Source organism: Botryllus schlosseri, chromosome 8, assembly GCF_051294905.1.
Source record: "Botryllus schlosseri isolate E-star chromosome 8, Bs_hap1, whole genome shotgun sequence".
Lineage (NCBI taxonomy): Eukaryota > Metazoa > Chordata > Ascidiacea > Stolidobranchia > Styelidae > Botryllus > Botryllus schlosseri.
The window spans coordinates 12,033,830-12,047,315 of record NC_137243.1 but is presented as its reverse complement, the minus strand read 5'-3'; the positions used below and the strand labels follow the sequence as shown (position 1 = coordinate 12,047,315).

The 13,486-nt window shown below is 41.0% G+C and overlaps 1 protein-coding gene across 1 annotated transcript; it reads right to left on the bottom strand.

Annotated features, from left to right (window-relative positions):
- Nucleotides 1–24: 24 nt before the first annotated feature.
- Nucleotides 25–12,936, bottom strand: LOC145445262 (uncharacterized). The gene is made up of 16 exons (XM_080323432.1): nucleotides 12,282–12,936; nucleotides 10,812–10,962; nucleotides 10,559–10,706; nucleotides 9,562–9,701; nucleotides 9,332–9,472; nucleotides 8,771–8,986; nucleotides 7,783–7,942; nucleotides 7,330–7,472; nucleotides 7,091–7,205; nucleotides 6,298–6,560; nucleotides 4,951–5,231; nucleotides 4,411–4,604; nucleotides 3,667–3,852; nucleotides 2,641–2,896; nucleotides 2,424–2,571; nucleotides 25–1,744 (listed from the first exon to the last, which is right to left on the bottom strand). The coding sequence occupies exons 1-16, from the start codon at nucleotides 12,515–12,517 to the stop codon at nucleotides 959–961; spliced, it is 3,564 nt and encodes a 1,187-aa protein (XP_080179558.1). The 5' UTR covers nucleotides 12,518–12,936; the 3' UTR covers nucleotides 25–958.
- Between the last annotated feature and the right edge of the window lie 550 nt (nucleotides 12,937–13,486).

Sequence of the window (13,486 nt, the reverse complement as noted above, 5' to 3'; positions counted from 1 at the left end):
ATGTAATTATATATTCATCCCAAATTCTGTGATACTCATGCATGTATTGTCGAAAGATAAATCACGTATATATAAGTAGTGAGGTGACCGATACAACCACCGCAATAAACAGTGAGTTATATAATCATCAATTCATAACGATATAAATAACAAGTGAAAAATACGGCATATACTATACAGTGTCAACAGTGACTGCTCAGTACTCACTCTTCAAACTAAGTATGCAACCCAAATAGAAGTTGAGGCAGTGTAGAATAAGTGCGGAAAGGTAGCAAAATACAAGACATTCGTAACGCTGCATGAACGGCTTACGGGAATCGCGAATTGAGGCCACAGTTTGCGACTCCGCAGTCCGATCGTTAATACAGACAGATTGGGCTCCCCCGTGATTACGACACCAACTGGCTGATCGGATTATATATCACAGTGTGAAAAATTTTATACACTTCATTAATCTAGTACAGTGCGTTTCAACTTGGGGATTATTTGCCTTCTTTATGGAGGTCGTGAAGGTTCCGAAATTTTTTTGTAATCAGCTTCTAAAAATGACATCAAGTATCTTTTTTTAGTATTCAGCTCCCCAAACTTAGAGGTGAGCCGCGGAACAATTTTCAAGTCGGAAATTGGGCCGCGACTATAAAAATATTGGGAACCGCTAATCTAGCATGATGTTGGTTCAGGAAATCGTGCCGAAGCGGAAATATATTTCCATCGTGACATATGCGCGACTCTCAGACATAAAAGTGGACGTTAAATAGGGTGTGGAAGTTACCAGGGTCTAACATAAATATAAAAGTGTGACTCAAGGCGGATTTTCGTCCACGTATTACTGAAATTTGCAAACGATATCAAGGAATTGCCTGTGTCATACTCCTACTCCCAGCGCACGGGAATTAATGACACACATGTATAAATATACATTATTCATATTATCCAGAAAAGTCAAGCCTTTTGTCCATTAGAATTTCGTCGCATTGTCGGGAGTTAGAAGATAGTCCGTCCGATATTTTGGCTTCTTTTTTTTCTTGCGAAGAACAAAGCACCGCAGAAGAAACGAAGCAATGACTATAATGAGAATAGAGCCGAGAACAATGTAATATATCACAGCGACCTCGAAACCATTTTTGGTTGGAATGGTATCAATATGGCCGTCATCAGAAAGTGTACTTGTAATATCGGTGGAATTGTCATCGATCTCTACCCGGAATGAGACAGTGCCGAGAGCACTCAGCATTATGTAAGTGCCCGTCGTGGTGCCAGCAGACGTACCGTTGGAAGATGTTGACAATGTGTGGATGGTCAATGCACCAGTGGTGGTATCTATCGAGTATGCGGAAGACAGATTGCCGTTGGTGTAATTAAGTTGAGTTTCAGTTGTATACGCGGTTGAAATTAGCGCTGCCATATCCGCGTTGCTTGAATTACCATCCCCAGTATTTGTGTTCGAATCTGTGCTATCTGTACCGCTGTCGGTAACGGTGTCTGTATCTGTAGATGCAGTCGTTCCGGTATTTACACCAGAGTCAATGGTAACTACGTCCCCAACGGTTGTACTGGTGGCGGTGCTATCTCCGCTGTCATCTGAATTTCCATCCGTAGACTCCCCTGATCGAATGTGTATAGATGAAACGATGTATGATCCAGAAGGCAATAACCAAAGAAATCCTGTTTCCGAGTAAATTGCGGGTGCGTTCAATACCACCGAACTTCCTTCGGCTGCTTGTACTGTGATTGGGCTTGCATTCTGGAAGACATACACATAGCGATTGAACGCAAACGCAGGTAACGGCATGGCAAAAATGCACTTTTCCAATTAAACGTGAGCCTAAATGCACTTTTCCAATTAAACGTGAGCCTAAATGGCCTGTTCTTTGGGAACCATGACTAGAAAATTGAAATATATGGGGTCGATTGAATCGAGTAGCCGTCACAGCTGCGAGAGTAACCATCAAAATGATTTCCACGGTTTGGAGTCAGCCTACGTCTGTTAATAAACAAAACATGGATTGGATTGTGCAAATTTGTGCCGCCACTTTTAAATCCAACATTTGTAGGAGACAAGAACTTATTTCACGAGCCTACGCCAATTCGATCTTAGTCACACGACTTTTCAATTCATGCAAACTCGAAAACCAGGTCTTACAGCAAGCTATACCTAAAGTTAGTAATTCTACATTAAAAGTCATCACGGTGACCCCATAACGGTTAATATTGAAGTAGTTAAGAAGATTTCGAAATAATGTCTACAAGTGGAAACATCATTCTTTGGCTATAGGTTATATAGGTATAAGCATGTTTAGCAGCATGCAGCGTCCATCAGTATAATTATTGATTGCAATGACCATGGCCACATCTCTACTGCACGACTCTCTCCACATCATGAATTCGAACAGCGTTTACAGTAGAATTATAGCATAGCCTACCTCAGTGGCATTATAAATAAAAGCGAATGATTCCCTCCACACACTTCCTTCGGAATTACTAGCGGTGCAGTTATAATACCCCGTACTAGATTCTGCAGGTGTCGAAAAATACAGAGTTCCTGTCGAAGTCATGACGACACTCCCGGTTCTAAAGAACGGAATACGAATGATCTTATGTTAACGTATGCGTTCAGGAACATGACATGATCGTGCTTACTCAATCAAGTCGATTAAAGAGTCATCGGGAATGGTCCACTCAAAAGTAGCCGGTGGGTAGGCGTTCACATCACAAGGCAAGGAGTAGTATTCGAGCTGATCAGATACCATCACGGCGTCAACGAAATTCGTTATGTACGGAGCAAACAGAACCCAAACTCTTATGTTCACTGTAGCAGAGTCTCCGAGGGAGTTTGCAGCGGTACAAACATAGTATCCAGCCATGTCGTCCGCGATACCATTGATCGTTAGAGTGCCTACAGTAAAAAAGAAAACACGTGATAGTGATGATACGTCGTAGGTATGTGGTGTGTTGTCCAATGTCTCCAATAATCCAAATTAAGGTTCAGCGGCTATGTTTCATTCTATGACGTTATTTATGGATTGAATATGTTTCAGGAAAGTGGTTATTGATTCGATGCAATTTTAAGGCTCTAAGAATAGGTACAGTAATTCATGGTTTTGAGAGAAAAGTATATAGATAGAGCATATCGCGCGAAAACCAGCGGTGCCTGGTCAAGGAGTCATTGGTGCTACTCAATTACAAGTAGGCAATTAGTCAAGGTAATTCTGTATTTATTACTCAACTATAAAGACACTTTATTACTTGAAAGAAAATTACTCAAGTAGTTCGAGATGTAGGTTGGGACGAGGCAGACTATATTTAGTCTTTGTCAGTCACGGCTAACAGCTTTCAAAATAGCAACACGCGCGTCCAACTCCAATCCCAAGCAGAGCGGCTAATGATACTTCTTAAAGCTGTAACAATGAGACGTTATGTCGTGATCGTGATACATTGTCTGTACTGCGAAGTGATTAGGACGATTCTAACCATGAAGTATGCAAATTTCATCCAAACCCTATCCTTCACTTGACTAAATCAGTTCAAGAGTAATTACCCATTACCTTGGCTCCAAAAACCAGAGGAGTATAGACGTGAACGTTGAGGTAAATAATATGACACTGGAGTATGTTGCGGAAGTCGAAAAATTTATTTTCTGACACGAATTATGCTGTTCTGTCTTACCGGTTGTCGGGTCGACGCTGTATATTCCCACAGAGGTTATGTTTGTTCCGGAAGGACTGGTCCATGATATGGACGGCACTGGCATTCCAGTCGCGACGCAAGGAAGCGTTGTTACCGAGTCCACTTTAACGGTGATTTCCTGTTCCGGAGTCAATATGGTAACCGGTTCCACGACGGTTGTGGCCACTAAATATTTATTCAAACATATAATGGAGAGTGACTCATACATATTTATAGTTGTTCTGTACTGACTACAAGAAATCATATTAGCCTAGTACGCGGGTATAGCTGCGCTGTATCAATATACACTGTGAGGCTATAGGCCTACTTCAAATAAGTGAGTGTCAGTTTTATTACATCTTCATGTTCCCACAAGGACAACATATAGTTATATTAACTTGCAACTACATACAACGGGATCAACTTCTTCTGAAAAGGTCATTTGTAATCATATATCACAGCTGCAAGACATATAATGAAAAAATCCAGCTGCGACTATAGTTTTTGATGACGAGAAGATTCCTAAATTCTCGAGCAGTGATTCAGAACTTTTCGAAAAATTTCTGCACAACTATGGATGTCCCTCAAATCATTCAAGAGTGTTTTATTCAAAAATCTTTCATTTCAGCAAGAAGTCCCAACTTTTTGACAATTTCCACAATTTGTACAGGTGTAGGCCTACTTAATATGGGTGTCAATATTTCTTAATTGTTATGAATGCGTAATGAGAAAACGAATAATTACCTGTTGTCGTGGTAGTTGTCGTAGTTGGAGGGCATACTTCTTCGCTGGTCACCTTGCTTGAGCCGAACAGAGTTCTGTCCGCTAAATCCGACGGGGCGGAACATGTCCCGCTCGTGATGACGGCGGAAAAATTCGCGACAAGCAATTCCAGGTTACAGTCGCATACGAGTGAATTGTTTTGAAGTCGAAGGTCGCTGTAACAAATAGATATCAGGCTATGTTCATATGGGTATGAAATGAACGTTTTAAATATGAAAAATATTTGTACGACGATGGTATCAGCTAGAGATCCTGAATATTCCATCCAGAAGCGAACGAGCATACGATTCATGGATATGATATGCATGCTGTGGCAATTCGGTTGGTCCGTGCGGTTCGTATGACAATATGCATCATTTTGTTATAGATATGATGCGATTTTGATACACATATCCTTTATGACGAGTGGAGGTATGGAATATGGGGTTCACAGTCAGTTAGCCATTCTTAACCCTAAATATGCCATTGGAATTTGCACGATCTCAATAGCAATATACTTACCTCAAAGTCGCTTGGCAATCACTCAACGCCGCAGCATCCAACGTGGAAAGCAAATTGAGCGATAAATCCAACGTAGCGAGCGCGGTGAAACCGCTAAAAGCAGTCACGTCCAGAAGCGTTATTTCGTTCTCCTTCAGACTGAGATACGCCAGCTGGGAAAGTGATTCCGAAGAAGATAGGGCTTGCGATATCGTAGCAATAGAATTTTGGTCCAAGGTGATGTTCTGTACCACTGTCAAGCCACCGAAGCAATCTTCAGCTACTGACGATATGCTGTTATTCTACAGAAAACAAACCGTTGACATATCCTAATAAGTACGCTTCATAGTATACAATATTGTGAAACCTGTACTTCGATAGATCTGCTATTTATATCGTGCTTAATATTAATATCGTAGCCCGATGGCAATGGGGGTTCGGTCATAGTATCCTATTCGCGAGAGCTCGCATAGGTGGTTTGGTCAGTAGGGTTCACAAATTGAACTCCAAATTGATCGGTGTATTTGGTTTTGTTAAGGTTTGGGTGCTATCAAAATGATTCTATGGAATGCGACTAGTATACTATGCAACATAACTGTACGGGTAACTGTCAGAAACATTCACTGTGTGCATAATGCATATGTACAATATGTGCATTGCGCATAGTAAAGTACTGCGCGATTGCTACTTTGTATATACAGTACACCACATGCCACAACACAGAGCATTTTACCAACGAATCATTTCCATGTCACAGTCGTCTGTAGGGTTGCATTCAGAACAAAAATAAATTTAAAACAAACATGTTTAAAACAAGGCCCTTATTCAAAACACGTTTTTCATTTTTTTATTGTTTTTTCAAGCCATGACGTCACGAATATTCAATTGTGACTTCATAAGGGATTTACATTGACCATCGAAAATATAGGTAAATATTTCTCCTTTTACGAAATATATACGTACTATAGCTATTGAACCGACTATTTTGAGGGTTCCAACCCTCCCATATCGTATACGTCGGCCATATCGGGTGGTAATTGTCCATAGGCACATAAAGCATGTTTTTTGGAAAGTATTTACACAATTATAGCATAAAACAGTGTTTAAAACATGTTTTGAACAAAGTGTTTTAAACAACCATTTATTTTAAATGCAACCCTAGTGTGTCTTACAGTATTGAAATACTGTGATGTTCTGAAATGAAGATAACTAATAACCGAATGAAGGAAGTCATTTGAACGCGTATTCCATTCCCCGAATGTTTTGGCGAAGAAATGCACGAAAACTGACGATGCCAATAAATGAGCAGGTATACCAAAATATATGGTCCACGCAATTCACTGCGACACAGCAACGATATCAACTTACGTGTAGAAACAGCGATTGTAAGTTAATCAAGTCCCCAAATGCTTTGCTCTCGGACAACGCATCAATCACATTAATACTGAGATCCAATGTCACCAGAGACGAGACTGTCTCTATCCCAGCTTTCGGGACCGTGGCAAGCCGGTTATTATTCAGCCGCAGAGTAGCGAGTGCAGGAAGCAAATCAAACGCTCCTAATTCGACAGTGTGGATTATGTTGGAGCCGAGATCCAGTTCTGACAGTTGAGCCAAGTCTGTGAAAGCTCCTAAAAATATGACGAAACCAATTTGTTCCACACACCTTACTACTTAATTCTCTCCAGAAATCAGCAGAATTATTATTAATTTCCAAATCTTGCATTCATGTGAAAATATTCAAGTACGAGTCCGATTATCGACCGTATTTGTCTCAAAGTGTTGAACAAATTCATTTTCACATGAACAGTATAATTGCAAAATCTGCGTCGTAGGGTGCACGACAATTATAATCGATAACTGCCATTGTTCTTGTGATATAAATAATATAAATAATAAAACCAAAACGATTCAGTTAAAATTGCGAATCCAAATTCAATTCAAAATCCTTCCTTTGGTTCAAGTGAAACCATATGCTTAAATCAGTACTTCAGTACTCCAGTACTCCCTGATACAATGTGGTCGGAATTCCATTTGTTAGGGCATATAATATATTTCTCTCTCACACACACCCAAACACGCGCACACACACAGAAACATCATTTATGCGCAGAGTACATCGATCCTTATTCATCATAATTGTTTTGTTTTTATACCTTACCTGACTGGACTACTTCCAACTGATTCTGGGTAAGGTCAATGCTCTCCAGTCGCACCAATTGTTCAAATGTGCTCGTAGGAACGGTTGAGATTAAATTGCTTGACAAGTCGACACTCTGCATTCGCGGAAGAAAAATCGGTTAGAACTGACTGAACCAAGGAAATGATTCACAGTTGTAGCTTTCCCGTGCATAGATGGAAACGTTTTTGCATCTTAGGCTATAACAAAGGCATTATTACCCTGAGCTGATCCAGCGACGAAAAAGCCGAAGTCGTAAGAGTGGAGATCTGGTTCCTTTTCAATACGACGACTCTCAAATTCGGACAGTGCACGAATGCATCAGCGGGCACTGTCGTTATTTCGTTGTCGTTGAGATAAATATCTATAACAAATCATTCTCGATTGAAATATTGAATATGAATTGAAAATTGATTTCATCGAGTTATGGTAGGAACTAAAATCAAGTATTGTAGGCCTAAGTAAGACTCGAACAAACACTATAGGTCGTGGTGCATCATGAAATCGCGCATGACGGAACTTCCCATCAAGCGTTAAATCAATATATAATTGAATCTCCATTTTCGTTTAAACATGCAATAAGCAGAGCATTAGATTGAGATGATTGTCCCGTAAAAATGAGACTATGAGAATTAGTCGCAGTCCACGTCAACTGCACTAAAATGATCACTTACTTTCGACCAGCGAGTTGGATCCCTGTGGTTGGAAACTGTCCGTTGGCACTGCGGTTAGTTGGTTATGAGACAAGTCGACCGTGATCATGGAAATCAATCCGAATACCGTGGCATCGATTGTGGTGATGAGATTCTGCTTCAGATTCACCGTTTCCAAGGACTGTAACAAATACCTGAAAGTCACTGATAAATGCACAATCTGCACAATTGCACATGCACATGAAACTGATTACGATTGTCTATGTGAATTTACGGATAAGACTCTTCTGGGAGTAATATTATTTGATATAGGCATAATAGCGCCGAATTGTTACGCCAGTCTATATGAAACTGATCAGCAGGGTTGTAATGACTCGAGTCGCGATTTTTTGATGACTCGACTTGAGTCGAGTCATTTTTTCAAATGCGTAAAATAACTCGACTCGACTCGAGTCAATTTTTGTATTGACTCGACTTGTACTCGAGTCATTTCGCATGACTCGAACCAAGTCATATGACTCGAGACTATAGGACGACAAAAACACACATTTCATTGTAACTTCGAAGAATAGTAAAGTTACCATATAATTGGTATTTACCCATACAGTCCTGAGACTGGGACAATAGGACCAGATACTGTAAAGACAAAGCAAAATTAGTATATTATGAAAGTGAGCCATTCTATATCACTCGAGCAGAGTGAGAAAAAGTGAGTGGAACCGAAACTAAAAACTGAACAGTGAACATAATGACTTGGACTTGGACTCGGACTCGAGTCAAAACACTATGACTCGGACTCGACCATCTACTAGCTGACTTGGACTCGGACTTCACTCGGTGGTGAATTGAAAGTGACTCGACTTGACTCGAATCAAAACCATAAAGGTGATATTGACTTGTGACTCGGAACCTTGTGACTTGGTTACAACCCTGCTGGTCAGCAATGGCCGAGTAGGGCAACGCTGCAAATATAGTCTACAGTTCAGCACTCTACATTACAAGCTCTTACATTGCATGTGAAGAAACCGTTTGCAACTGCAGTTATCCGGTTTTCGCTGAGATTGATTTCCTCCAGGCTAGTCAGGCTTATGAATTGAAACTGGAATATCTGTGTCAGCAAGTTGTCTGATAAGTCGATCGTTTGAATAGATGCTTTGATCCCGAAAAAGGCGTGCGTTGCGGCGACTCCAACACTTGAGATTTGGTTGGAACGTAGCTTGATCACCTGAAATTCCAACGTCCGTGCTGATAATATCGGAACTTGCACGGTGTCGGCATCGGTATTTTGTAACATTTTACATAAAAGTGCCCTCATCTAGTTAGCCACATTCATTTTTCCGGAATTCTGCAAAATTACTGCAGGGTGATTATACTAATTTCGCCTGCATTTCAAAAAGTTTACGCCGATCTACGGTGACGAAAATCAGGATTCAGGACCTATGGCGCAAAAATATGCACTTTACTATATCTGGTGGCTAGATTCTTGAATGCCAACTCTAAAACCGAGAGTTCAGAAAGCCGAATACCTAAATATATTCACTCTATTTTGTTCTATTCGCAAACGTCTTACCTTAATGTTAGCCAAGTTTGAAAACATTGAACTATCCAATGCGCCGATTTGGTTGTCCTGTAGGTCGATTTCTTCCAGTGTGCTATGGTCCGCGAACAATCCAGTGGGTATGGTAGTTAAGGAATTACCAACGGCAGAAAACTGTAAACCGTGAAAGAGAAATCATGTAATTGTAAAATGTACCCATACCCATATTATTACAATAAACCCTTCTGAAAGCGAACGCATACCTTAGTCAATGACGTCATCGGTGAGAGAGCCCCGGCTGCAATGTCGGTTATGTCGTTGGAGTCGAGATTTAAAAGGGGTAAGCTTGATAGACCGTTGAACGCACCCGCTGATACTGAGGTAAGCAGATTGCTTGACAAGTCTAAAAATTCAAATGAACTGGGTGAGCATGGGTATACTCAAAGGGAGGGACTGCGATCCGAATCCGCGGACCCGTGGACCTAATTTCTCCTTTGTTTCAGTATCCATTTATAGTTTCTCGCGGAGGTGCCGACATTATACTCAGTAAGTTGCCTCTGAAATATGGCCACGCGCAGCGCTGATGTCTCCGGCAAAGAGGCGGGAAAGATGACCTTTTTAGTCATCAGCACAAGTGGATGGTAAAGTAAGGTGACCATACGTCCTCATTTAGGAAGATTTGTCCCCTTTTTAGTGAAATTGAAAATGTCCTCCGAGGACGACTAAATGTCCTCCTTTTTGGCAATTCTTCCCCCTTTCCAGCTTTTACATCAAGGATAATGAATGGTCAAAGTCAAGTGAAAATCTATACAAATGACGTGAATTAGGTATAATACGGACGTTTGAGCGGGTCATTCGGGAGTCGAATGAAGGCGGTGACTTTATTTTAGTCAACACATTAAAATTCCCACTAGATATTACAGAATCACCTGTTTTCAATTTCCGTGAACTAACTTCTATGGTTTGTTAAAAAAGGTGGGAGAGTATCTTCATGCAGATGACATTTCACGAGATTTCTAGCGGATAGATAAAATAGTACCAAACTTCCTAAATCTATACATTTGCTAAAGTAGTTGAGTATCCATGAACTGCAGTATGATTCGTGTGGTCCCTACTACAGCGGAACCCTGATTTGAGAAATGACCAGGCTACAGGCCTACCCTTGCGTGCCGCACGCTCATAACCGACCAATGCTTATCAGTTATCAAATCATGTAGTATGCGACAGCGTCTAATTATGTAACAGCTAGCTAAAACATACCAAGGCTGTTCAAAGACGCCGAATCGGAGAAGCCATCATCCGGCAAGCTTGCCAATTGATTGCCGGACAAATCCAAATTCGCCAGACTCGACAATCCCGCGAATGTTGACGCCGATATTGAATTGAGCTGGTTGCTTTTTAAGTCAAGCTATAAACATAACATTACTAGATGACAACCACTATCAGTCAGCTTGGTACGTACCGCATTAATAGCAATTGGCAACATTCATTGATAAAAGAGTAAGCCCCTTACCTTGGTGAGTGTACTACCAACTGGGGAAAATACGTTGTCGGGTAGTGTAACGATAGCGTTCGATGACAGTGTAAGTTCCCCTAGTGACGAGAGGCCGTTGAAAGCACCGCTATCGATTGTAATCAGTTCGGTAGAATCGAGATACAAATACCTGCAAATGCGATTATTTATCAATGTGCTTTCGAATACGCTGGGCTGGTGATGCAAAACCGCATGCTGTCCGTATGATGACCGTTAGCGACTATTCGAATTCCAAGCAAAATACAGTAGGCCTAGTTGTTCTCTATTACATGGGTGTGCCGGTGCCCGTGCCGGAGCCTACGCTTACGTATGCCCCGGGTGTGCACTGTGCAGTGTGCAGTGTGCAAAGCAAGGTCCACCGATCTGGCATCTCATAAGGAAGTGGTAACTGTGATGCGGAGAACAGTGACTTATCAATAAAATTGGATATCGGACCATACAAGTCAGCCGTGAATACCCGAAGAAAATGTTTTCTCTCAAAGCTCAAACGTACCGGACTAATCTAAATTGAAAACCGGATCCGCAGGCAGGTTGTTTAAAATCGGCATCATTTTCTGTCCATATATATTTTCTCTGCGGGCTGCTATGGATGTTTGGATGCTTTTGGATCGATAGGGCTTGGATGCTTCTGCTATTACCATTACTATTAAACTCATTGCAAAATGTAACTAATACTTTTCTGTATGCAACTGGAGATTATGTAAAGTTGAATCGAAACTATTGAAACCATGTATTATTCTATGACTTCGGAGCAAATGCGAACCGGTCAGTTTTTGATCGGATACCACAATAACTTCAAATTCAACTTCGTGTCAGCGCGATCTCTATACGCCGTGGGTAAAGCTGCCATCGAAGCCTCGACTTTACTAACTCGCTTACTCGACTAGGCAGGAAGCCTATGTACTCCAGATTCGGACAAATGTGTTTCATTGCAAAACGCATATGGTCATTGGTCAAACTCCTGTAAGCGAAAAGGCTGACTTTACAGACTAGCCTATACGCGTGGGTGTGGCCCTATAGTACCTTACATCAGCCGTCCCCAACGTTTTAGGCTCCGCGGACCACATCTGCGCGTTACAACTCGACTGCGGCCCACTGATGTGAAGCGAGCCTCAGATTGTTTTCGATTTAGTATATTTCAATGCACTTACATGCAGAATATAATAGGCTGTACAAAAAATCGATGAAGTATTTATTAAGTATCGAAATACAATTATTACTTGAGCCCTTGACAATTACACCACATTAACTTACTTTTATGATTTAATTGCTTACCACAATTAAAATATGTATTTAGATGAAATTTCAATCACTCCAACTGGTTGAGATATGTGCAGAATAGCTCAACGATCATTAGCCTATTGATCACGATCAATCGTTGATCCATCAATCTATTGGCCGACGGTACAGGTTATTTAAGGTGGCCTATTTTTATACGTATATCCTTACCGTAAATTAGAAAGTCCGGTAAATGCATCAGATGGCAGTGAGGTTATTTGGTTATTGCGTAAATCCAAAGTTTCGGTATCCGATGGTATCCCAGTTGGAACCGCAGTTAAGCTTTGGTAGGTGCAATCTACCGTCGTCCCGCTGCAACTACACACCGTCGGGCAAGCTTGAAGTCTAGTGACTTGAGTCAAAATCGTAACATATATCGTTGCTGCATAGATTGCGTTTCGCGACATACTATTCCGTAATCTTGCACAAGATATAAGTCACAATTTATGATTTCTATTATCAAGTTTCGAAACAAATACTGAAAGGTACTAAATATCACAAAAAGCCACAAAAATGAAATTAGGCTACGCCTCGATATCTCAGTTTACGTCAACAATCTTTCCATACTATTTCGTAATCATTGAAGACGGAGCATCTATCGGACGCAGCGGGTGACAACACCTGTCGCAAGTGCATATCATATTTCATGAAGAAAAACGGATGTCTGAGACACCCGACGCGATATAATCTCTGCATGGCCCTTTCTATAACCATATCTTTACCGATATCACTTCCCACCTCACATGTGGTTTTCAAGTTTACGCTACCGAATTGACAAGTATAAAATGGTTGCGCTCAAATTATACATAACACCTCTCATCAATGACAATCTAGTTGACAACGATTATTCCTGGGCAAAGGTGAGCGGAGTCGAACGAATAACGTAGAGGAGAAGTTAGCAGTAAGTACTCTTGCCGCTTATACTGCATCACGGGGTCGTAGTCACACGTTTACCGGAAAATATTTTGTAATTGAAGTGACACACTATTTAGGCTCGCTGCGAATTTCTTCATTTGTTCGCCCTCACGACAACAGTTACATTCCCTTTGAAGTCATGTTTCGGGGTGAGGGGTTACAATAACGAACAACAGATGATTCTTAGAGATTGAAAGGGCTACTTACGTGTGTGATTGTCTGACGATTCGGAAACAAATGAATTGGGTAAATGTTAGTTTTGCGCGACATATGATACGTAATTATTTTCCAAATAATGGCATAGTGATTGCGCTGTATGTCGCAGTACATCGGCGTATACGGTGCATCTAAATTTACTATATTTCCAATCTTGGAAGTATGCCAGCATCTTTCATTACGGGAAATACTAATCAGTATCAAAAAGAAGTTCAGACCTTTCCGCATTGCCTTGTGGTTGCCAC